The 23482-nt window shown below is 48.7% G+C and overlaps 2 protein-coding genes and 1 long non-coding RNA gene across 8 annotated transcripts in view; all 3 read left to right on the forward strand.

Moving 5' to 3' along the window:
* Positions 1–23482, forward strand: part of LOC134564999 (uncharacterized) — a 145229-nt gene that overhangs the window by 14574 nt on the left and 107173 nt on the right. The window lies entirely within an intron of this gene.
* Positions 288–7798, forward strand: LOC134565000 (uncharacterized). The gene is made up of 3 exons (XR_010083749.1): positions 288–5510; positions 6759–6864; positions 7667–7798. It is a non-coding gene; the product is annotated as an uncharacterized LOC134565000 (long non-coding RNA).
* LOC134565014 (uncharacterized) lies at positions 18246–23161 on the forward strand. Of its 2 annotated transcripts, XM_063424370.1 has the most exons (3): positions 18246–21010; positions 21918–22023; positions 22825–23161. In XM_063424370.1, the coding sequence occupies exons 1-3, from the start codon at positions 20457–20459 to the stop codon at positions 22987–22989; spliced, it is 825 nt and encodes a 274-aa protein (XP_063280440.1). In that variant the 5' UTR covers positions 18246–20456; the 3' UTR covers positions 22990–23161. The 2 variants fall into 2 exon arrangements, 1 of the variants encoding a protein (XP_063280440.1); XR_010083753.1 differs by lacking the exon at positions 22825–23161 and having other exon boundaries at positions 20524–20664.

The raw sequence follows: 23482 nt of genomic DNA on the forward strand, positions 1-23482 counted from the left end.
AATGAGTCGTTGAGGCCGCTGAAGGAGAAGAAAAGTGGCCTCTGCTGTATCTCTGTACTGACTCCTGGATGGTGGCTAATGCCCTATGAAGGTGGCTACAGCAATGGAAGAAGACCGATTGGCAGTGCAGGGCTAAACCCATGTGGGCTGCTGTGTTGTGGCAGGACATCACTGCACGGGTAGAAAAAGTGGCTCTGAAGGAACGTCCCGTAGACGCTTACATGCCCCAAAGTCGTGCCACTGAGGAACATCAGAAGAATGAACAGCCAGCTAAGGCTGCCAAAATTGAAATAGCTCAGGTAGACTTAGACTGGGAGAAGAAGTGTGAACTCTTTACAGCCTCATGGGCCCATGAACCATGCGGGCATCTAGGAAAAGATGCAACCTACAGACGAGCTTGTGATTGAGGGGTCGGCCTGACCACGGAGGCTATCACACAGGTCACCGGTGAATGTGAAACGTGCTGCAATCAAGTGAGCCACATGAGTGAAATGTCCTTGGAATAGATGGCCAAAGTGAGTTTTAAATCTGCTGAGGCCTGGCAAATTGACTATATTGGACCACTGCCATGAACACACCAAGGCAAGAGCTTACATGCTCATCGTGGTAGAGGCAACTACTGGTTGGCTGTAAAAATACCCTGTAAACCATGCTATTGCTTGAAACGCTGTCTTAGGCCTTGAGAGAGACATTTTGTGGTGACATGGTACCCCAGAAAGAATGGAATCAATGAGTCTCCTTGTCTTAGTTTGGAAAGACAGGTGTCTGCCAGGGAAAAGCTGGAGCTTCCCTTGGAATGGGGAATGTAAACCCCCTCGCTCTGAATTATTTTAATTTTGAAATTAAGGAGCTTTCAGGCAAAGATATGGGAATAGGAATAACAGTTCTTTACTAGGAATATTAAAAACGAAGTAGTACAAAAAAGGAAACGAACAAAAAAGAAAAACACTGGCAGAGTCAGAACACGACCTGACACCCTGTTGGTCAGGGTGTTGGTAGCAGTCCAATTAAGTCCTGGAGTGACAGATGTGGTTCTGTTGGAGTAGAGATGATCCCGTGGAAGGATCCAGCGGTGGCGAGATGGGTCTGGTCTTCCTCTGGGAAGCCAGTGGAAAACAGGCTGTCCTGGTGTTCTGAATCTCAGGTTTTATCCAGGTAGGAAAGCTTGGCTCCTCCCACTGGGTGGAGCATCTCACAATGGGATGATGCCATTTTATCAGTCATGCAGTGAGCCTTAATGGCTCATTAACAGCAGATATCCCCCTGGAAGGAGGATGGGTCAGGGAAGAGATAGGAACACTGCCCCACCTGGTTTTAACAGCTGGCCCATTAACAGAAGACACCTGCCCCCTTCCCCCCGGAGCCATGAGGAATGGGTCATAGAAGAGATAAAGAAACACCTCCCCAACCAGTTTCAACAGATGGGAATAGAATACATCTTGCATTGAACCCAAGACACTCATTTATGAAATAACCTCATAAACTCTTAGGCAAAGAAACATGCATTGAGTAGATATATCACATCCCTTATCACCCACAAGCCTCTGGAAAGATTGAGAGGTATGATGGACTGCTGATGACTATGTCAAGAGGGTTAGGCAATCGGGCATGGAAGCATTGGGATGCAAATTTAGCAGAAGCCACTTGGCTGGTTAACACCAGAAGATCTGCTAACCGCCCTGGTCCTGCCCAAACAAAACCACTACATACTGTGGGAGGAGATAAGGTCCCCATACTACACACAGGGAAGTGGCTGTGGAATTCTCCTCCCATGGGAAAAGGCAAACCTATTAATGGGATTGTCTTTGCTCAAGGACCTGGGTGTACTTGGTGGGTAGTGCAGAAGGATGGGGAGACCCGGGGTGTGCCTCAAGGAGATTTAACCTTGGGGGAAAAGTAATGAGTGCAAACTGTATGTTGCAGGAAGTAAAGTAGCAGGAGTGACATGAACCGACGATGAGTGAATTTTACGAGGAGCGAGGAGAGTGCGAGGATAGCCCAGGCAGGGCCGGTGTCGGTGCCGAACGGTCGAGTGTGTCGCTTCTGTCCCGAGCACCCATCTTGATGGAGTGGAGCCCAAGTCACAGCCTGTTTTTTAAACATCTGGAGGGCTGGAGGAAACCCATCAAATGGGAAACTAATATCTGTCTTTGAAAGGAAGGGGGACGGTAGTTAATGAAAATGTATACGTGTGTTGGACATAAAGATGGTTTAAGCATGGAGTTTAAGTTGTAAGTGTTGGTAAGAAGGGATTTCAGTCATGACAAATAAATACAATGGAAGAATTAGAAGCCAGATATAGATATATATATAAAAAATTCTGTGGGATCTGAGTATGATGCAAATGGTGCGAAGTAAGGGGTGGAGACTGTACTGGCTGTGGCTGAGATGGAGTTCATTTTCCCCATAGCGTCCAACAGTGCCATGCTTTGCATTTGTATCTAGAAAGGTGTTGATAACACATCAGTGTTTTGGCTACTGCTGGGCAATGTTGGCACAGCATCAGCGCTGCCTCTCCAACATTCTGCCCCCAATAAGTAGGCTGGGAGTGGGCAAGATCCTGGCAGGAGACACCACTAGACCAGGTGACCCAAACTGGCCAGAGGGCTATTCTGTACCATATGACTTCAGCTCAGAAATAAAAGCTAAGTTAAGGAGGGGGAAAGGGGGCACATTAGTTATTTACAGCGTTTGCCTTTCGGAGCAACCCCTACCTGTGCTGAAGCCCTGCTTCTTGGAAAGTGGTCGGACAGTGCTTGCTGATGGGAACCAGAGGATATATTTGTTTTTCCTGTTTCCTTTTTTGTGCGAAAACTTTCTCTTTTCCTTTAGTAAACTGCCCTATCTCACCCTGTGAGTTGTTTTCCATCTTATTTTCTCTCTGTGTCAAGCTGAGAAGGGGGAGTGATAGAACGACTCTGTGAGCACCAGAAAGAGGAGCTGGAAACCACTGGGCAGCCGGAAAGCTAACAATGTAATCACGAGAGTAAAAATGTTCTGGGACAACTCAATGACTGGAGCTCCCCAGTCAATGGCTATAAAGTGGTCAGAAGGAAGGAGAGGCAGAGGTGGTCCGCTGTGTGAACTCAAGAGGGATTTTCTGTACAGAGCTGTCTTTGAAAGACAGCGATGAACAGGTTGAGAGCTTATGGGTGAAAATTAGAGGCCAAGCTGTTGCGTTAAGAGTAAGAAACTTGGCAGAAAATAAAGCCCCTTGCACTCCAGCTGCTCCTCAGACATCAGAGGGACCGGGTGGGGTTAGGCCTAATTTCCGGTTACAACCAGTTCAGCACTGTGAATCTGGTTGCGTTCTCTAAGAACCTTTGTGAGCGCAGATTCAGGAATAGAGTGATTTTCTGAAGTTACAGAACTAGAGATTTGGAACTGCCATTGAGAAATGCACTAGCTGTGGTAGAAGTCTAATAACATCATGCTAACCCATGCAATACTAATAATAGCAATGGTATGCAGAAGCTTCCCAAGAGAGCGTCCCCGCTTTGGAGGAGGGAGAAGAGAACAGACCGGCAACTGTCTCTGACATCTCTTGGGAATTCCTGCTACCTAGCTGAAATTTCTACCCTCCTTATATGCAGCCCAATCTTCTCCTCCTTACATATAGCAAGATCTAATTGGAGAGCTGAGTAATATAATCATATACGTGGTAGCATGTACTTCAGTAAGCTTATTAGCATATGCATGAGTGTGCATTTTAATACTTAAATGACCCTTAATCGGGCAAAGGTTACTTCTTTGGCCTTGGTGTCCTTCAGAGTTCCGCTCTTAAGACTTCTTTCCATTTCATGCCGTTCATCAGAGCCAAGAAACGGCTTTCCTAGCTGCCCATGAACTCCTCCTTCGGCCATATTGTCCTTTCTTGATGTCAGCTATGTGGATCTCCATCAGGAAAGATAATGTGGAGGGTACACGGTTTAGGCCATATATAGTAAGCCTTAGCCCTTTCCTGACTCCATGGTCATCATCCCACACAAGCCAACAAAGGAAGCCAACCTTGTGGTTGGTATCTACTATAGGCCACCAGATTAAGAGGATGAGGTCGACGTAAGAAATCAGGCAAGTTAGGCGGGACATGAGCGTTGCTGAGTAAGGGCCTTCTCTTCTGGTTGAGCTGAAGCATGAAGTGGACATGCATAGGTATTGGAAGCAGGGACACGCATTCTGGGAAGAATCTAAAGATGCCGCCCAGGTCTGTAGGGATGGGATCAGAAAAGCTAAGGCAAAGCTGGAGCTGAATTTGGCAGGGGATGTAAAGAATCATAAGATGGGCTTCCACAGGTGCATTGGTCAGAAAATAAGGCTAAAGAAAGCGTACGCCAACCCACATTCCCTTCCTCCCTCCCCCCCTGCCCCCGCTGATAAATAAGCCAGGAGGTCTAGTGGCCAGTAACATGGAGAAGGCTGTGATACTCGGTGAGTCGTTTTCCTCTGTTTTCACTGGCACGGTTACCAAACCTCTTGAGACCCTGAACCTCAAGGCAGGGACTTGGGGAACAAAGTCCCTTCCATCATAGGAAACGATCTGTTTTGAGACCACCCGAGGAACCTGTGGATACACAAGTCCTGCACCTGGAGAGGCACAACGCCATGCACCAGTACATGCTGGAGGTCGATTGGCTGGAAAGCAGCTTTGCAAAATAGGACGACGTGCCCTTGCCGCAAAGGCGGCCAAGGATCTCCTTAGCCCAATATCGAGGAAAGCAGGGTTTATATATGTTACAAGATAGATGTGTGGGCCATTCAAGGTGCTCACTGTCCCCGGAGCTGCAGGGCACAGCAGACCACCCTTGGGCAGATTTGAGGGCGCTGCCTATTTTTCTAAAAGCCTCCTATCCAGCCTAACGCAAATCCTACTATCTTGAACCCTCAAGCCAGCAGTGCCGAACGCACGCTTTGTATTTTATTTGCTTCCAGGAGACGTGCAGCTTAGAAACGTCTGCAATGGAAGTGGGGCTTTCAGCAAACAGTGTAGAGCAACTTCTGTTGGTTTTTCAAAATGTCCCGAGAAGTTAAGGGCAGGCCTGCCCTGCCCTGGCCAAAGCAGTCATTTGACTGAAGGGAGCAGCACCAAAAAGGCACAGGCACCTTTGGGGTGGACTTGATGCGGTAACAAATAATAAGAAATAGTGTTTGTAGCTACTACAGCCTCTTCTGCGACCTCGTAGCCCGCCCTCAGGGTCGCAGCACTACACGGGGCAGGTCCCTCGGCGCCCCGAGGGCCCCAGGTCGACGAGAGAGGACTCGCCAAGGAGGCGGGGAAAAACGAAAGAGACAGGCGGGACAGCAAATGGAGACGCGGGCCACGATCCGTCGGCCCAATGGGCGCCGCGGAGGGCCGGGCTTAGTGGAGGAAGTGTCGGGGCGGACACGGGCTTTGTCCTTGGCTGACGAGAGTATCGGGGTGCTGGCCTCTCGCCCTGGTGGCGCCACTACCGTCTTCGGAAAGATTATCAGCAAGGCGTTTCTGTGGTCTCGTCAGCGACGAGGACTAGGAGGTAGCCGCGGCTTTGCTCTCTGTGCGCGGTTCCTCTTCCCTTCCCCCTCCTCCCGCGCTTGCGGGCATCTGAGCCGAGGACACCCGGTGCGCGGTACCCGGGCGCGCGGCAGGGCGCGCGGCGGCGCTGCTGCTGCGGGTGGGTGGGTGGGTGCAGGGACGCGGGACGGACGGGGCCTCTCTGGGTTGTGGCGCTCTCTACTGCACCGTCCCCATAGCTTGTTCTGTGCCGCACCCCCACCCCTCCGGCTGCCGCGGGCGTACTGGGTTGCAAGTGTTGTCCGGACTCGCCTCGTATCCCACCCCCACCGTGTCGTGTGTGCGCGCGTAGAGAAGGACCTCCGAAGGTAACTTGGTCTCAATGTGTCTCCTAACAGCATCGATGAGGTTCTGCAGCTTGGCTGTGCTAGGCTTTGGTTCTGAACCCCCAAACTGGATTATGAGGGCAAGGAATTACATCTTTCTCTAGTTAAAAAAAAAAAAAAAAGCAAAAACATTACAAGGTGGTCATTATGGAGGCTGCAATAGCTTTCCAGAACTCGTTTCTTTGGGGAAATAAGACCGTGATAACAGCATGCTTGCAAGGGTCACGAGTGTTGGTACAGGAAACTGGAGTGAGCTGCTTAGACCGGGGGAAAAAGAATGCAGGCGTTGCCTATGGGATGTTAACTTTAAGGTAATATCCCATGTAATTTAGTTCTTAAAATGCTGAAAGTTAGCAGTTAGGGATTCTTTCTGCTTTTGAAGGTAGGGTTTGCATGCAGTATAGAAGACAGACTCGTCCCATGCACTTGCAGGCTTCCTGGCATTATGCGTGTGTTCGATGCTTGAGCTCCCTGTCCTGTGGGAAATGAATGGCCGCTGCTCTTCCACTTCACTAAACTCTTTGCTGATTCAGTTAAGCCATTTGTCTTCAGTCTCTGCGTGGACCACATCCAGTAGAAAAACTGCTCAGGAAAGGATCGGTCCCAACTAAAACATACTGGAGCTTGTTAATCGCAAGTAGTGGCCTGTCTCCTTCCCCCATGGTCTTGCATGACGAATCCCACTTCTAGAGGGGGCTCTGTAAATATACTGTATTTTGGGTACAGAAAGCATAATAATCATGCAAGAAAAATCAATGTTCTGACTTGTCTTTGGGGTATCTGGTAATCTGCTTCTGTAGGAGTTCAGCGGGGCAGATGGGTTTGCATAAGCTATTGCCTTTCTCTGAAGCCGGTTATGTTTTAAGTGTTTACTCTTCCTCCAGTGCCGTTCGTTCCATGATCGTTTTGCCCCTAGACGCGACACTTTTCCTAGTCATGCCTAAGGAGCCAATTATCGAGTTGTCTGGAGCAGGAGATTCTGGTGAATCTGTAAGTACTGTGGGAGTTTTCTGTGTGCTAAACTGTACCTGTAGATAGTTCCTCATTTACTAGACTCTTTCCCATCCCCCCTTTCCCCCTTGATAGGGCACAGTAGGCTACTTTGGGTTTTCTGGCGCTATCATCTCTTGCCTCTGGCTTGTAATGGAGTTGAGCTTTTTGACTAAAAGCAGTGCAATAAAGCAGTGCTGGTCCCTGGGTGTGTACTTCTGGTGCAAAGCGCCATGTTTTGGAGTGCAGTCTGGTGCCTAATGTTGTGGTTTAGAGTCAGAGTAGTAGTCCTAACATGGAGAAGAGGGCTTGGGGTTTTTGGCAGGTCCGGGGCAAGGAAGGGCAAAGCTGGTTGAGAGGTGCTGGATGTTTTGCTTTAAGCTGTGAAAGCCATGTTCAAAGACACTGTAAACCCACACAAAAGGCAGCCAAAAGTTTATTTTCCAGCCGGATTGTTTATGTTGCCTGAAGACACAATGGGGCTTTAACGCGGAGACAGTGTCAGCTTCTGTGGCTGTTTTGTAGTCCTTTGGTGTCTATCTTGAGAAAAATTGCCTAGCTCTCTTTTGCCCCTATAGCGTGCATAATTGGTCTTAGTAGCTTTGCTTGGAAAGCTTTAGTTGCCAGTGTTTGGACGACCGTTAATTTGGCCATGCAATGGTTGAACTGCTAGGAGTTGGCTAGCTGCTTTCTCTGGGTGGTTCTCTGCTCTCATTCCTTCCCTTCCTGCCCTCTCCCCTCTTTATGTGTTCCTTTATTCTATTTATTTTACTTATTTATGGGTTTGTACTTCCTTCTCCAGCTTCTTGGGCATGTCGTGATTGTTGGCGAGATGTGTGTTGCTCACCTGGGCCTGACCAATGGATTCCGGATGGTTGTGGATGAAGGGCCCGAGGGTGGGCAGTCTGTCTCTCGCATACATCTACCCGTTCTGGGTGGCGGTCAGTTGGGCTGGCCGCCTGGCTAAGATTTTGGCACCGCAAGAGTTGCTGCACGTGTACAAATCGCCGCTGAATGGATTTCATCTGTTGCCCATCAATCTAGCGGCTTTTGATGTGTAATTTTTTTTTTTTGCCGTGCGTCTGTGGAAGGTAACAAAAGCTTTGAGCAGCAGTTGCACAATAAAGATTTGTCATGGGGATATCATCTCTGTCTTTTGAGTCTTACTGAGGGGAAGTAGTTCTGCAAGTTCAAACGGTGTCTCCCCGAAATGCAAGTATGTGGAATGTTTCAGCCAAATAACAGCATTTCAGAGATAGATGATGATTTGCCTGTTTGTTTGAAGCGTGAAGCTGGAAGCGCTGCTTAGCAGTCTCTCGCGTCTTGTAGGAAGCAAAGTCTTAGCTCTTTGGCAGTGGTACGCCAACGTACAGAAAGCCCCTATGTAGGCTGCTGCTAAAAGTGTAGAAGATACTGTGTGTGAGGCTACATGCGTGCTTTCCAAGGGTGGATTCAGCATGGTGCACTGTGTTGGAAGCATCCACCTCCTGTTGGACCTGGGTGTCCTGGTTACATGAGTAGGGTGCCAGTTTAGCACTATGTGCATGTAAGCCAACTGTATTGTACCACCCTCTGTGTCATTCCTGATGACCTGCTAAAGATGGATCACTTGCAGTAGCTGCCTATTATACACCCAACACCTGAGGCTACAAGATGGGTGTTAAATGAGATAAGGGAGAAGAGGCAACCCTTCCCAGGCAGGGTAGTGTTTTTCTTCACACAAACGACTTAGCCATGATAAGTGCTTCCTCTGGGGAAGCACCAGCACATTCCCACCCAGCCTGAGGGGTCATCTCTGCTAATGGGCCATAATGGACTCAATGGCACTAGGATCATAGGCAGCTGCAGTGACTTAGACCATCAAAGACTCCCAAAATATCCCATGACTTAGAGTATTACATTCCTCCACTGTGAAACTCCCTGTCCTGGGGGAGGTACTGAGCATTCCCACTTGAACCTGTGCTTATATATCTATATCTATATCTATATATCTATATAGATATAGATATCTTTGGGTTTGGGGACTTTGGGCACCACCACTCGACAGATCCGAAGGAGGACCACTACTTCAACAGGACTGCGACCACTACTTCAACAGGACTGTGACCATCACTCTGACCAGCAGGGTGCCAGTTTATACTCTGTGGGTTAAAACCAGTTCTCTGTATCGTTGTATTTATTGTAACCTGTTTAGTAAATTGTAACTCCGACCTGTAATCTCTCTTGAGGCAGATGTGTGGGGTTGATTTCTCCATACGGTTTACATTTGAACCAGCATGCTGGGTGATTGCCATAGGTTTTAGAAGTCTCTGGCACCTGGTGGAATTTTATGTCTCGCCTCGCAGGCAAGGTTTTGGATGCTTAGCTCCAAGCCGAAGAGAGCCAAGGGTTATGAAACCCAGATCCGCTGGAGAGTTGTAGGTTCCTAGACCAGCCCAGGTGTGAAGGGACCTCGCAAGATCATCTGGTGCAGCCTTTTGCGGGAAAGGGAGCCTAGATGAGATTATTTAGCACCCCGTCCAATCGCATCTTGAAAACCTCCAGCAACGGGGACTGGTGCAACTTGTGCCCATTGTCCCTTGTCTTCTCCATGTGGCTCCCCTGAAGTACTAGAATACTGTGAGGAGGTTCTCCTTGAGCCTAGGCAGGTGCGTAACATTTTGCATCTAATTCCTTTGTCATTGCTAGCCTTCATGCAGCCCCTGTCTGCTTTCAGATGTTCCTCCACAGCTTTTGGATCATGCTGAGCCCATTTGTCCGCGTATTTAGGACTTAGGCTTATTCCTTGCTTCTGTAAGTATTCAGTGATATCTCTTGCCGTCCCTCCGACTATGCCAATTGGTGCAAGTGGGTGTTTTAGGTTGCTTAAAGAATCGCCGGGAAAGGTATCAGCAAAAGCAGGTTCTCCAGCCCTTTGAGCATCTTTGTGGCCCTCCTTGGGACCCTCTCCAGTCTGTCCGCCTCTTTTTATTGAAGTCTGGGGACCAGAACTGGACACAGAGCGTGGCCTGCAGGCATGGGCTCTGTGAGAAGAGGCCAGGGTCTGCTCTGTGTGAGACACAGCTAGTTTTCACCAGCTAGGCACCAGACTCCCTGAGAGCCAAAGCTGAGCAACTCAGCAGAGCTGGTGGCACCCCTGTGTAAGCATATTTAAGAAAGGGTAAAGCGCTGTCTGGGGCAGGTATTTCCCTGCTGCCCTTAGATCTGGCAGGTGGCTATGTCCCGAAGGAACTTTTTCATCTTATTTTCTCCTCCTGTCCTATTGAGGAGGGGTGGTAAGAGAACAGCTGGTTGGGCCCCTGGCGGCCAGCCAAGGTCTGACATCATAAAGCCTAAAAGGCATATTCTTCCATGTAGAAGGGGGTTGGTGGTTTAGAGATTTTAGGAACAGGAAGATGAATTAGGGGCTGAATGTTGATTTGAGTGAAGGGCAGGTACCAATCCGTCTTCTATAACTGCAATTTCAGCAGCAGAGGACAGCTGAGAATCAGGCCCCAATGATGCTGGTCTGGGTGTTGCCAAGATGGAGTTCATTTCCCCATAGCAGCTCTCACAGTGCCGTGGGTCACGTGAAAAAGGGAGGCTTCCTCGACCTTTAGTGTGGGGAGATTTACTCAGTCTTTAGTGTTTAATTTGTCTGTGTTTCGGGAAAGCCGCGGCCGTTGTGCCCGACCAGTCTGTCAGCGTCCCGTTGGGGGGATCCTTCGCTGAGCAGTCGTACTGGATCAGAGGGTGGTTCGACTGACTTAGGGAAACACACCAACAGTGTAAGGGAGACCCCTCAGCAGGTCTTCCCCTTTACCCATTGTGTTACCTGCTGCTGGCGACTGGTAGCGTCCGCCAAGGATTCACGCTAGCAGTTTATGGAAGAACACTCTTTGTTAATATAAGTTGTGACAGGTTAAGGTTCGAAGATTGTCAGTGATAGTGTCTGTCTGCAAAAATATATTTGAAGGAATATGCAGACAAGCTCTAATCCCCAATAAAATGTTCCGCATGCATAGAGTATGATTCTTATCCAATAGGCATCTCTATGAGGGAGAAGACAGGTTCAGCCCATCAACTGATCCCAGCAGCTACGATGGAGTCGATGGAGTCTTCCCTAACTTTTCCCCATTCTCGACTTATTTTTATAGTATTTCTGTGTGTTTAGGTGGAGCTTGAGTGACTCTATTCATGCATACCTTTGTTACTGATTGGTGTAAAATTCTCTTGCTTTGCTTTTAAAGGTACAGTCAAAAAGACTATAGAGCGCATGCCCAGTGAGGGGTGGTCGCACTTTGGAGGTGGGTAACTTTGGGATGGAGGTGTGCGTTAATATTATTATTGGTCTTTAATGAAGCAAGTTCATTGAAGGAGAGAGATTTCACCACAGTTGCTGGCTCAGCAGTAAGACATCTTCCCCTATCTCCCGTGGCTGACAGGTGGTATGCGGATTATCAGCTGCAAAGTACCATCGAGTTCCCTTCCCCGCAAGGATTTCTGCAGAGCCTGGCCTTTGCTCCGCTCCACCCTCCATTCCATCCCCATTAGCAGGTGTGTGTGTATGGGGAATCATCACGGAATAGGTTTCAAGTCATGCCAACTGCATTCCATCCAGGGAGCAGCAACTGTGATTTACCCTATAATTCCCGTACTGTTATAACGCCTGTAAGGATGTTAATATAACTCCTAAGTTTCCTCTAATTGAATCCCCAGTTACGGGTCCACAGGGTCCCCAGTCATTTTCCCACACCGTGCTTTGCATTGGTAGCTAGAAAGGTGTTGATAACACACCAGTGTTTTGGCTACTGCTGAGCAGTGTTGGCACAGCATCAGTGCTGTCTCTCCAACATTCTGCCCCAGCATCAGCTGGCTGGGGGTGGGCAAGATCCTAGGAGGAGTTACAACCAGGACAGCTGACCCAAACTGGTCAGAGGGATATTCCATACCATATGATGTCAGCTCAGAAATAAAAGCGAAGTAAAGGAGGGGGAAAGGAGAGCATTTCTTATTTACAGTGTTTGCCTTCCAGAGAAACTGGTACATGTGCGGAAGCCCTGCTTCCCAGGAAGTGTCTAGACAGTACTTGCTGATCGAAACTAGACAATCAATTTGTTTTTTTTCCCTCTCCTTGTTCATGCACAAACATTCACTTTTGCTTTAGTAAACAGCCTTATCTCAGTCTGCAAGTTGTTTTTCATCTCTCCTGTCCAGCTGGGAAGGAGGAGTGATAGAGTTGTTTGGTGAACACCTGGCATCTAGCCAAGATAAACCCACACCAGTCCTTTTTGGTTCCTAACATGGGCTGAGACACTGGCCCTTATATATCTTGCATGGTATAGTAATAGTAGTTATTGAGTAGCAAGCTCTCAGGGTCGTAGTTTTCCTGAGATTCTCCTTGGGCTTCCTGTTCCCCAAGGCAATAAGGGTTCCCCCAGGGTTGCTCTTCCCTGGGAGTTTCCCCTGGGTTGCTGTTCCCAGGGGTAATAAGGTGTTCAGTCTTCTCTTCGCCCTGAGTGTTACACACCAGAGGTAGAGACAACAAACGGAGTCTGCTGGTTGTCATTTCCAAGGTTGTTTATTCTTCATTATCTCAGTCCTTTTTCAGCTCTGCCAAGCACTTCCCTGGCAGGGTACCTTATCTTAGTTCTTTCTCAGCTCTGTGATGCATCCCCAGCAGAGCAGGACACGCGGCAGACTGGGCGGATCAGAGAGCCCCGTACCTTATGTACGGTCCCCTTGACCCAACCACTGTCTGAGACGTATTTTTTATTTACAAAATTTTACCAATACCTATTACCTATACTAACATGTCAGTTCTACTCTAAACCAATCTCTAAAACCCAACTCAGCACAAGATGGGGGACGAGAACAAGAACAAGGAGGACAGGGGCCACTCCCCAATTCCTCCATCTTGTCTCTTCAGCCCCATATGCTAAGAATCCTAATTTCTATATTTATATTCTATAATAAACCATCCACTACTTATTTCAAATTCTTAGGATTTGTGATTCTTCCTGCATGTGAGTGTTCACTCCCATGGACAGGAATCAGAGTCAGTGTCCTCCTGGGACCTGTGTGGGTCTAACTGACCCCCCTGTACCGATCCCAGACCCCCCTGTCTGGTCTCCAAATCCTCCAGGGTGGCCAGAGGGATGTTCTAGACTCCGACAGCAAGCTCCTGTGCGGGACATGGAGTTTGTCAGGTACGCTGCTTATCTCTTTGTTTTGTTGAGTTTGGGAACATGTTACTACAAACAGTGGCTCTGTGCTTTGCTGTGACATTGATGGCTTTGTTGTGCTGGGGGAGCTACTTTCTGGGGACAATGAGGGACTCACTCTCCCTATCTGGGACTGATGTAGATTGTTTTAGAATGCAGGCTGCTGCATTCCTTGTTCATCCTTATGTAAGCTGTTGAATACTATGTTTTAGAATGCAGGCTGCCGCATTCCTTGTTCATCCTTATGTAAGCTGTTGAATACTATTTTTACTATTAACTAATACTGTTGGCACACTATGGGGTTTTTGGAATCTGGTGTCATCCTGCTGTGAGACAAAACAAACTGTAGGTGAGGAGGTACTGAAATGTGTCCTGAAGCGGCTGCTCGCTGGATGGCAGTGCGTGTGCAAGGATTTGAGCAGGTTCCTAGAGTGGTTATGACCTCCCCTTGCCTGGCACTCTACACCTAAATAGGTAAAGAAGCCTGGCAAACTGACGTGTCACCTGATAGAAGGGTGCCTTACCTACCCTGATGAAACCCAGCAGCTTCTTGCCCTGTACGAGGGCCTGGCCTATGCCTATTGAGCCGCAGTTCAGTATTGTCAGAAGAGTGTGGCTGAGGCAGGGACCCAAACTGCATTTGAGGACACTATGGCTGAGATAGGGACCCAAACAATAACTACAGTAATGGCCCCCAGAAGTGAGAAAGAAAAGGTGGATAAGGAGAGCCAAGGAGCGATCAGCAAGACTCACTCACCTTTTAGTAGTGCCATGTGGCCAGTGCAAAAGTCTGATGGAGGGTGGAGGTTAACAGTAGACCATTGTGGCCTGAATGAAGTAACGCCCCCACTGAGTGCTGCTGTACTGGACATGTTAGAGCTCTAATATGAACTGGAGTCAAAGGCAGCCAGGTGGTATGCTGCACTTGGCATTGCCGATGCATTTTTCTCAATTCCTTTGACAGCAGAGTGCGGACCACAGTTTGCTTTCATGTGGCGGGGTGTCCAATACACCTGGAATCGACTGCCCCGGGGGTAGAAACACAGCCCTACCATCTCTCATGGACTGATCCAAAGTGTACTGGAAATGGATGATGCCCCGCAACATCTACAATACGTTCATGACATCATTGTGTGGGGCAGTGAGGCAGAAGAAGTGTTTGAGAAGGGAAAAAGAATAGTTCAGAATGTTCTGATAGCTGGGTTTGCCATAAAGAAAAGCAAGGTCAAGGGACCTGCACGGGACATCCAGTTTTTGGGCGCACAAATGGTGGGGTGGCCGTCGTCGTGTGCCTATGGATGTGGTTAACAAGATAGCAACTATGTCTTCACCAGCTAAGAAGACGGAAACACAGGCTTTCGTAGGCCGCCTGGGGTTTTGGAGAATGCATATTCCACGTTACAGTCAGCTTGTGAGGCCCCTCTATTGAGTGACCCAGAAGAACCATTTTGCATGGGGCCTTGAGCAACAACAGGCCTTTGAGCAGATCAAACAGGGAAGTAGCTTTTGTGGTAGCTCTTGGGCCTGTTCAGCCTGGACCAGCCCTGCAAAATATACTCTACACTGCAGCTGGATAGCATGATCTCACTTGGAGCTTCTGGCAAAGAACATCAAGAGAAAGCCGAGGTGGACCATTAAGGTTTTGGAGCCGGGGTCATTGAGGATCAGAAGGCCCACTACACTCCCTCTGAAAAAGAAATATTAGCAGCGTATAAGGGGGTTTGAGCATCCTCAGTTGTTGTTGGGAAAGAAGCGTGTCTCCTCTTGGCGCTGCAATTTCCTGTGCTACACTAGATGTTCAAAGGAAGCATCCCTTTGACACATCGTGCAAACAGTGCTGCGTGGAGTAAGTGGGTGGGTAGCAGCACTGATCACACAACGAGCTTGACTGGAGGAACCCAATTGCCTGAGAATCCATGAAAAAAGGCAGAGGTTTTGGAGAATTTCTTTGAAAGGTCACTCGTACTCAAGAAGCACCACCATATAATGAGTTATCAGAAGATGAAAGAGGCCATGCTCTCTTTTCTGACGGATCCTGCCTTGTGGTAGGAAACCATCAGAGGTGGAAAGCTGCTGTGTGGAGTCCCACACAATGAGTCGTTGAGGCCGCTGAAGGAGAAGAAAAGTGGCCTCTGCTGTATCTCTGTACTGACTCCTGGATGGTGGCTAATGCCCTATGAAGGTGGCTACAGCAATGGAAGAAGACCGATTGGCAGTGCAGGGCTAAACCCATGTGGGCTGCTGTGTTGTGGCAGGACATCACTGCACGGGTAGAAACGATGGCTCTGAAGGAACGTCCCGTAGACGCTTACATGCCCCAAAGTCGTGCCACTGAGGAACATCAGAAGAATGAACAGCCAGCTAAGGCTGCCAAAATTGAAATAGCTCAGGTAGACTTAGACTGGGAGAAGAAGTGTGAACTCTTTACAGCCTCATGGGCCCATGAACCATGCGGGCATCTAGGAAAAGATGCAACCTACAGACGAGCTTGTGATTGAGGGGTCGGCCTGACCACGGAGGCTATCACACAGGTCACCGGTGAATGTGAAACGTGCTGCAATCAAGTGAGCCACATGAGTGAAATGTCCTTGGAATAGATGGCCAAAGTGAGTTTTAAATCTGCTGAGGCCTGGCAAATTGACTATATTGGACCACTGCCATGAACACACCAAGGCAAGAGCTTACATGCTCATCGTGGTAGAGGCAACTACTGGTTGGCTGTAAAAATACCCTGTAAACCATGCTATTGCTTGAAACGCTGTCTTAGGCCTTGAGAGAGACATTTTGTGGTCACATGGTACCCCAGAAAGAATGGAATCAATGAGTCTCCTTGTCTTAGTTTAGAAAGACAGGTGTCTGCCAGGGAAAAGCCGGAGCTTCCCTTGGAATGGGGAATGTAAACCCCCTCGCTCTGAATTATTTTAATTTTGAAATTAAGGAGCTTTCAGGCAAAGATATGGGAATAGGAATAACAGTTCTTTACTAGGAATATTAAAAACGAAGTAGTACAAAAAAGGAAACGAACAAAAAAGAAAAACACTGGCAGAGTCAGAACACGACCTGACACCCTGTTGGTCAGGGTGTTGGTAGCAGTCCAATTAAGTCCTGGAGTGACAGATGTGGTTCTGTTGGAGTAGAGATGATCCCGTGGAAGGATCCAGCGGTGGCGAGATGGGTCTGGTCTTCCTCTGGGAAGCCAGTGGAAAACAGGCTGTCCTGGTGTTCTGAATCTCAGGTTTTATCCAGGTAGGAAAGCTTGGCTCCTCCCACTGGGTGGAGCATCTCACAATGGGATGATGCCATTTTATCAGTCATGCAGTGAGCCTTAATGGCTCATTAACAGCAGATATCCCCCTGGAAGGAGGATGGGTCAGGGAAGAGATAGGAACACTGCCCCACCTGGTTTTAACAGCTGGCCCATTAACAGAAGACACCTGCCCCCTTCCCCCCGGAGCCATGAGGAATGGGTCATAGAAGAGATAAAGAAACACCTCCCCAACCAGTTTCAACAGATGGGAATAGAATACATCTTGCATTGAACCCAAGACACTCATTTATGAAATAACCTCATAAACTCTTAGGCAAAGAAACATGCATTGAGTAGATATATCACATCCCTTATCACCCACAAGCCTCTGGAAAGATTGAGAGGTATGATGGACTGCTGATGACTATGTCAAGAGGGTTAGGCAATCGGGCATGGAAGCATTGGGATGCAAATTTAGCAGAAGCCACTTGGCTGGTTAACACCAGAAGATCTGCTAACCGCCCTGGTCCTGCCCAAACAAAACCACTACATACTGTGGGAGGAGATAAGGTCCCCATACTACACACAGGGAAGTGGCTGTGGAATTCTCCTCCCATGGGAAAAGGCAAACCTATTAATGGGATTGTCTTTGCTCAAGGACCTGGGTGTACTTGGTGGGTAGTGCAGAAGGATGGGGAGACCCGGCGTGTGCCTCAAGGAGATTTAACCTTGGGGGAAAAGTAATGAGTGCAAACTGTATGTTGCAGGAAGTAAAGTAGCAGGAGTGACATGAACCGACGATGAGTGAATTTTACGAGGAGCGAGGAGAGTGCGAGGATAGCCCAGGCAGGGCCGGTGCCGGTGCCGAACGGTCGAGTGTGTCGCTTCTGTCCCGAGCACCCATCTTGATGGAGTGGAGCCCAAGTCACAGCCTGTTTTTTAAACATCTGGAGGGCTGGAGGAAACCCATCAAATGGGAAACTAATATCTGTCTTTGAAAGGAAGGGGGACGGTAGTTAATGAAAATGTATACGTGTGTTGGACATAAAGATGGTTTAAGCATGGAGTTTAAGTTGTAAGTGTTGGTAAGAAGGGATTTCAGTCATGACAAATAAATACAATGGAAGAATTAGAAGCCAGATATAGATATATAAAAAATTCTGTGGGATCTGAGTATGATGCAAATGGTGCGAAGTAAGGGGTGGAGACTGTACTGGCTGTGGCTGAGATGGAGTTCATTTTCCCCATAGCGTCCAACAGTGCCATGCTTTGCATTTGTATCTAGAAAGGTGTTGATAACACATCAGTGTTTTGGCTACTGCTGGGCAATGTTGGCACAGCATCAGCGCTGCCTCTCCAACATTCTGCCCCCAATAAGTAGGCTGGGAGTGGGCAAGATCCTGGCAGGAGACACCACTAGACCAGGTGACCCAAACTGGCCAGAGGGCTATTCTGTACCATATGACTTCAGCTCAGAAATAAAAGCTAAGTTAAGGAGGGGGAAAGGGGGCACATTAGTTATTTACAGCGTTTGCCTTTCGGAGCAACCCCTACCTGTGCTGAAGCCCTGCTTCTTGGAAAGTGGTCGGACAGTGCTTGCTGATGGGAACCAGAGGATATATTTGTTTTTCCTGTTTCCTTTTTTGTGCGAAAACTTTCTCTTTTCCTTTAGTAAACTGCCCTATCTCACCCTGTGAGTTGTTTTCCATCTTATTTTCTCTCTGTGTCAAGCTGAGAAGGGGGAGTGATAGAACGACTCTGTGAGCACCAGAAAGAGGAGCTGGAAACCACTGGGCAGCCGGAAAGCTAACAATGTAATCACGAGAGTAAAAATGTGCTGGGACAACTCAATGACTGGAGCTCCCCAGTCAATGGCTATAAAGTGGTCAGAAGGAAGGAGAGGCAGAGGTGGTCCGCTGTGTGAACTCAAGAGGGATTTTCTGTACAGAGCTGTCTTTGAAAGACAGCGATGAACAGGTTGAGAGCTTATGGGTGAAAATTAGAGGCCAAGCTGTTGCGTTAAGAGTAAGAAACTTGGCAGAAAATAAAGCCCCTTGCACTCCAGCTGCTCCTCAGACATCAGAGGGACCGGGTGGGGTTAGGCCTAATTTCCGGTTACAACCAGTTCAGCACTGTGAATCTGGTTGCGTTCTCTAAGAACCTTTGTGAGCGCAGATTCAGGAATAGAGTGATTTTCTGAAGTTACAGAACTAGAGATTTGGAACTGCCATTGAGAAATGCACTAGCTGTGGTAGAAGTCTAATAACATCATGCTAACCCATGCAATACTAATAATAGCAATGGTATGCAGAAGCTTCCCAAGAGAGCGTCCCCGCTTTGGAGGAGGGAGAAGAGAACAGACCGGCAACTGTCTCTGACATCTCTTGGGAATTCCTGCTACCTAGCTGAAATTTCTACCCTCCTTATATGCAGCCCAATCTTCTCCTCCTTACATATAGCAAGATCTAATTGGAGAGCTGAGTAATATAATCATATACGTGGTAGCATGTACTTCAGTAAGCTTATTAGCATATGCATGAGTGTGCATTTTAATACTTAAATGACCCTTAATCGGGCAAAGGTTACTTCTTTGGCCTTGGTGTCCTTCAGAGTTCCGCTCTTAAGACTTCTTTCCATTTCATGCCGTTCATCAGAGCCAAGAAACGGCTTTCCTAGCTGCCCATGAACTCCTCCTTCGGCCATATTGTCCTTTCTTGATGTCAGCTATGTGGATCTCCATCAGGAAAGATAATGTGGAGGGTACACGGTTTAGGCCATATATAGTAAGCCTTAGCCCTTTCCTGACTCCATGGTCATCATCCCACACAAGCCAACAAAGGAAGCCAACCTTGTGGTTGGTATCTACTATAGGCCACCAGATTAAGAGGATGAGGTCGACGTAAGAAATCAGGCAAGTTAGGCGGGACATGAGCGTTGCTGAGTAAGGGCCTTCTCTTCTGGTTGAGCTGAAGCATGAAGTGGACATGCATAGGTATTGGAAGCAGGGACACGCATTCTGGGAAGAATCTAAAGATGCCGCCCAGGTCTGTAGGGATGGGATCAGAAAAGCTAAGGCAAAGCTGGAGCTGAATTTGGCAGGGGATGTAAAGAATCATAAGATGGGCTTCCACAGGTGCATTGGTCAGAAAATAAGGCTAAAGAAAGCGTACGCCAACCCACATTCCCTTCCTCCCTCCCCCCCTGCCCCCGCTGATAAATAAGCCAGGAGGTCTAGTGGCCAGTAACATGGAGAAGGCTGTGATACTCGGTGAGTCGTTTTCCTCTGTTTTCACTGGCACGGTTACCAAACCTCTTGAGACCCTGAACCTCAAGGCAGGGACTTGGGGAACAAAGTCCCTTCCATCATAGGAAACGATCTGTTTTGAGACCACCCGAGGAACCTGTGGATACACAAGTCCTGCACCTGGAGAGGCACAACGCCATGCACCAGTACATGCTGGAGGTCGATTGGCTGGAAAGCAGCTTTGCAAAATAGGACGACGTGCCCTTGCCGCAAAGGCGGCCAAGGATCTCCTTAGCCCAATATCGAGGAAAGCAGGGTTTATATATGTTACAAGATAGATGTGTGGGCCATTCAAGGTGCTCACTGTCCCCGGAGCTGCAGGGCACAGCAGACCACCCTTGGGCAGATTTGAGGGCGCTGCCTATTTTTCTAAAAGCCTCCTATCCAGCCTAACGCAAATCCTACTATCTTGAACCCTCAAGCCAGCAGTGCCGAACGCACGCTTTGCATTTTATTTGCTTCCAGGAGACGTGCAGCTTAGAAACGTCTGCAATGGAAGTGGGGCTTTCAGCAAACAGTGTAGAGCAACTTCTGTTGGTTTTTCAAAATGTCCCGAGAAGTTAAGGGCAGGCCTGCCCTGCCCTGGCCAAAGCAGTCATTTGACTGAAGGGAGCAGCACCAAAAAGGCACAGGCACCTTTGGGGTGGACTTGATGCGGTAACAAATAACAAGAAATAGTGTTTGTAGCTACTACAGCCTCTTCTGCGACCTCGTAGCCCGCCCTCAGGGTCGCAGCACTACACGGGGCAGGTCCCTCGGCGCCCCGAGGGCCCCAGGTCGACGAGAGAGGACTCGCCAAGGAGGCGGGGAAAAACGAAAGAGACAGGCGGGACAGCAAATGGAGACGCGGGCCACGATCCGTCGGCCCAATGGGCGCCGCGGAGGGCCGGGCTTAGTGGAGGAAGTGTCGGGGCGGACACGGGCTTTGTCCTTGGCTGACGAGAGTATCGGGGTGCTGGCCTCTCGCCCTGGTGGCGCCACTACCGTCTTCGGAAAGATTATCAGCAAGGCGTTTCTGTGGTCTCGTCAGCGACGAGGACTAGGAGGTAGCCGCGGCTTTGCTCTCTGTGCGCGGTTCCTCTTCCCTTCCCCCTCCTCCCGCGCTTGCGGGCATCTGAGCCGAGGACACCCGGTGCGCGGTACCCGGGCGCGCGGCAGGGCGCGCGGCGGCGCTGCTGCTGCGGGTGGGTGGGTGGGTGCAGGGACGCGGGACGGACGGGGCCTCTCTGGGTTGTGGCGCTCTCTACTGCACCGTCCCCATAGCTTGTTCTGTGCCGCACCCCCACCCCTCCGGCTGCCGCGGGCGTACTGGGTTGCAAGTGTTGTCCGGACTCGCCTCGTATCCCACCCCCACCGTGTCGTGTGTGCGCGCGTAGAGAAGGACCTCCGAAGGTAACTTGGTCTCAATGTGTCTCCTAACAGCATCGATGAGGTTCTGCAGCTTGGCTGTGCTAGGCTTTGGTTCTGAACCCCCAAACTGGATTATGAGGGCAAGGAATGACATCTTTGTCTAGTTAAAAAAAAAAAAAAAAAAAAAGCAAAAAAATTACAAGGTGGTCATTATGCAGGCTGCAATAGCTTTCCAGAACTCGTTTCTTTGGGGAAATAAGACCGTGATAACAGCATGCTTGCAAGGGTCACGAGTGTTGGTACAGGAAACTGGAGTGAGCTGCTTAGACCGGGGGAAAAAGAATGCAGGCGTTGCCTATGCGATGTTAACTTTAAGGTAATATCCCATGTGATTTAGTTCTTAAAATGCTGAAAGTTAGCAGTTAGGGATTCTTTCTGCTTTTGAAGGTAGGGTTTGCATGCAGTATAGAAGACAGACTCGTCCCATGCACTTGCAGGCTTCCTGGCATTATGCGTGTGTTCGATGCTTGAGCTCCCTGTCCTGTGGGAAATGAATGGCCGCTGCTCTTCCACTTCACTAAACTCTTTGCTGATTCAGTTAAGCCATTTGTCTTCAGTCTCTGCGTGGACCACATCCAGTAGAAAAACTGCTCAGGAAAGGATCGGTCCCAACTAAAACATACTGGAGCTTGTTAATCGCAAGTAGTGGCCTGTCTCCTTCCCCCATGGTCTTGCATGACGAATCCCACTTCTAGAGGGGGCTCTGTAAATATACTGTATTTTGGGTACAGAAAGCATAATAATCATGCAAGAAAAATCAATGTTCTGACTTGTCTTTGGGGTATCTGGTAATCTGCTTCTGTAGGAGTTCAGCGGGGCAGATGGGTTTGCATAAGCTATTGCCTTTCTCTGAAGCCGGTTATGTTTTAAGTGTTTACTCTTCCTCCAGTGCCGTTCGTTCCATGATCGTTTTGCCCCTAGACGCGACACTTTTCCTAGTCATGCCTAAGGAGCCAATTATCGAGTTGTCTGGAGCAGGAGATTCTGGTGAATCTGTAAGTACTGTGGGAGTTTTCTGTGTGCTAAACTGTACCTGTAGATAGTTCCTCATTTACTAGACTCTTTCCCATCCCCCCTTTCCCCCTTGATAGGGCACAGTAGGCTACTTTGGGTTTTCTGGCGCTATCATCTCTTGCCTCTGGCTTGTAATGGAGTTGAGCTTTTTGACTAAAAGCAGTGCGATAAAGCAATGCTAGTCCCTGGGTGTGTACTTCTGGTGCAAAGCGCCATGTTGTTTTGGAGTGCAGTCTGGTGCCTAATGTTGTGGTTTAGAGTCAGAGTAGTAGTCCTAACATGGAGAAGAGGGCTTGGGGTTTTTGGCAGGTCCGGGGCAAGGAAGGGCAAAGCTGGTTGAGTGGTGCTGGATGTTTTGCTTTAAGCTGTAAAAGCCATGTTCAAAGACACTGTAAACCCACGCAAAAGGCAGCCAAAAGTTTATTTTCCAGCCGGATTGGTTATGTTGCCTGAAGACACAATTGGGGCTTTAACGCGGAGACAGTGTCAGCTTCTGTGGCTGTTTTGTAGTCCTTTGGTGTCTATCTTGAGAAAAATTGCCTAGCTCTCTTTTGCCCCTATAGCGTGCATAATTGGTCTTAGTAGCTTTGCTTGGAAAGCTTTAGTTGCCAGTGTTTGGACGACCGTTAATTTGGCCATGCAATGGTTGAACTGCTAGGAATTGGCTAGCTGCTTTCTCTGGGTGGTTCTCTGCTCTCATTCCTTCCCTTCCTGCCCTCTCCCCTCTTGTTCCTTTATTCTTTTTATTTTACTTATTTATGGGTTTGTACTTCCTTCTCCAGCTTCTTGGGCATGTCGTGATTGTTGGCGAGATGTGTGTTGCTCACCTGGGCCTGACCAATGGATTCCGGATGGTTGTGGATGAAGGGCCCGAGGGTGGGCAGTCTGTCTCTCGCATGCATCTACCCGTTCTGGGTGGCGGTCAGTTGGGCTGGCCGCCTGGCTAAGATTTTGGCACCGCAAGAGTTGCTGCACGTGTACAAATCGCCGCTGAATGGATTTCATCTGTTGCCCATCAATCTAGCGGCTTTTGATGTGTAATTTTTTTTTTGCCATGCGTCTGTGGAAGGTAACAAAAGCTTTGAGCAGCAGTTGCACAATAAAGATTTGTCATGGGGATATCATCTCTGTCTTTTGAGTCTTACTGAGGGGAAGTAGTTCTGCAAGTTCAAACGGTGTCTCCCCGAAATGCAAGTATGTGGAATGTTTCAGCCAGATAACAGCATTTCAGAGATAGATGATGATTTGCCTGTTATTAGAAGCATGAAGCTAGAAGCGCTGCTTAGCAGTCTCTCGCGTCTTGTAGGAAGCAAAGTCTTAGCTCTTTGGCAGTGGTACGCCAACGTACAGAAAGCCCCTATGTAGGCTGCTGCTAAAAGTGTAGAAGATACTGTGTGTGAGGCTACATGCGTGCTTTCCAAGGGTGGATTCAGCATGGTG

This window comes from Prinia subflava, assembly GCF_021018805.1.
Source record: "Prinia subflava isolate CZ2003 ecotype Zambia chromosome W unlocalized genomic scaffold, Cam_Psub_1.2 scaffold_31_NEW, whole genome shotgun sequence".
In the NCBI taxonomy this organism is placed as follows: Eukaryota; Metazoa; Chordata; class Aves; order Passeriformes; family Cisticolidae; genus Prinia; species Prinia subflava.

What these genes read in the sequence shown, in the direction of transcription:
- LOC134565014 (XM_063424370.1), top strand. Translation starts at nt 20,457, where the DNA reads ATGGAGACGCGGGCCACGATCCGTCGGCCCAATGGGCGCCGCGGAGGG. An exon ending in GTAGAGAAGGACCTCCGAAG is followed by an intron (nt 21,011 to 21,917) that starts GTAACTTGGTCT and finishes CTCTTCCTCCAG; the next exon opens with TGCCGTTCGTTCCATGATCG. An exon ending in CAGGAGATTCTGGTGAATCT is followed by an intron (nt 22,024 to 22,824) that starts GTAAGTACTGTG and finishes TTCCTTCTCCAG; the next exon opens with CTTCTTGGGCATGTCGTGAT.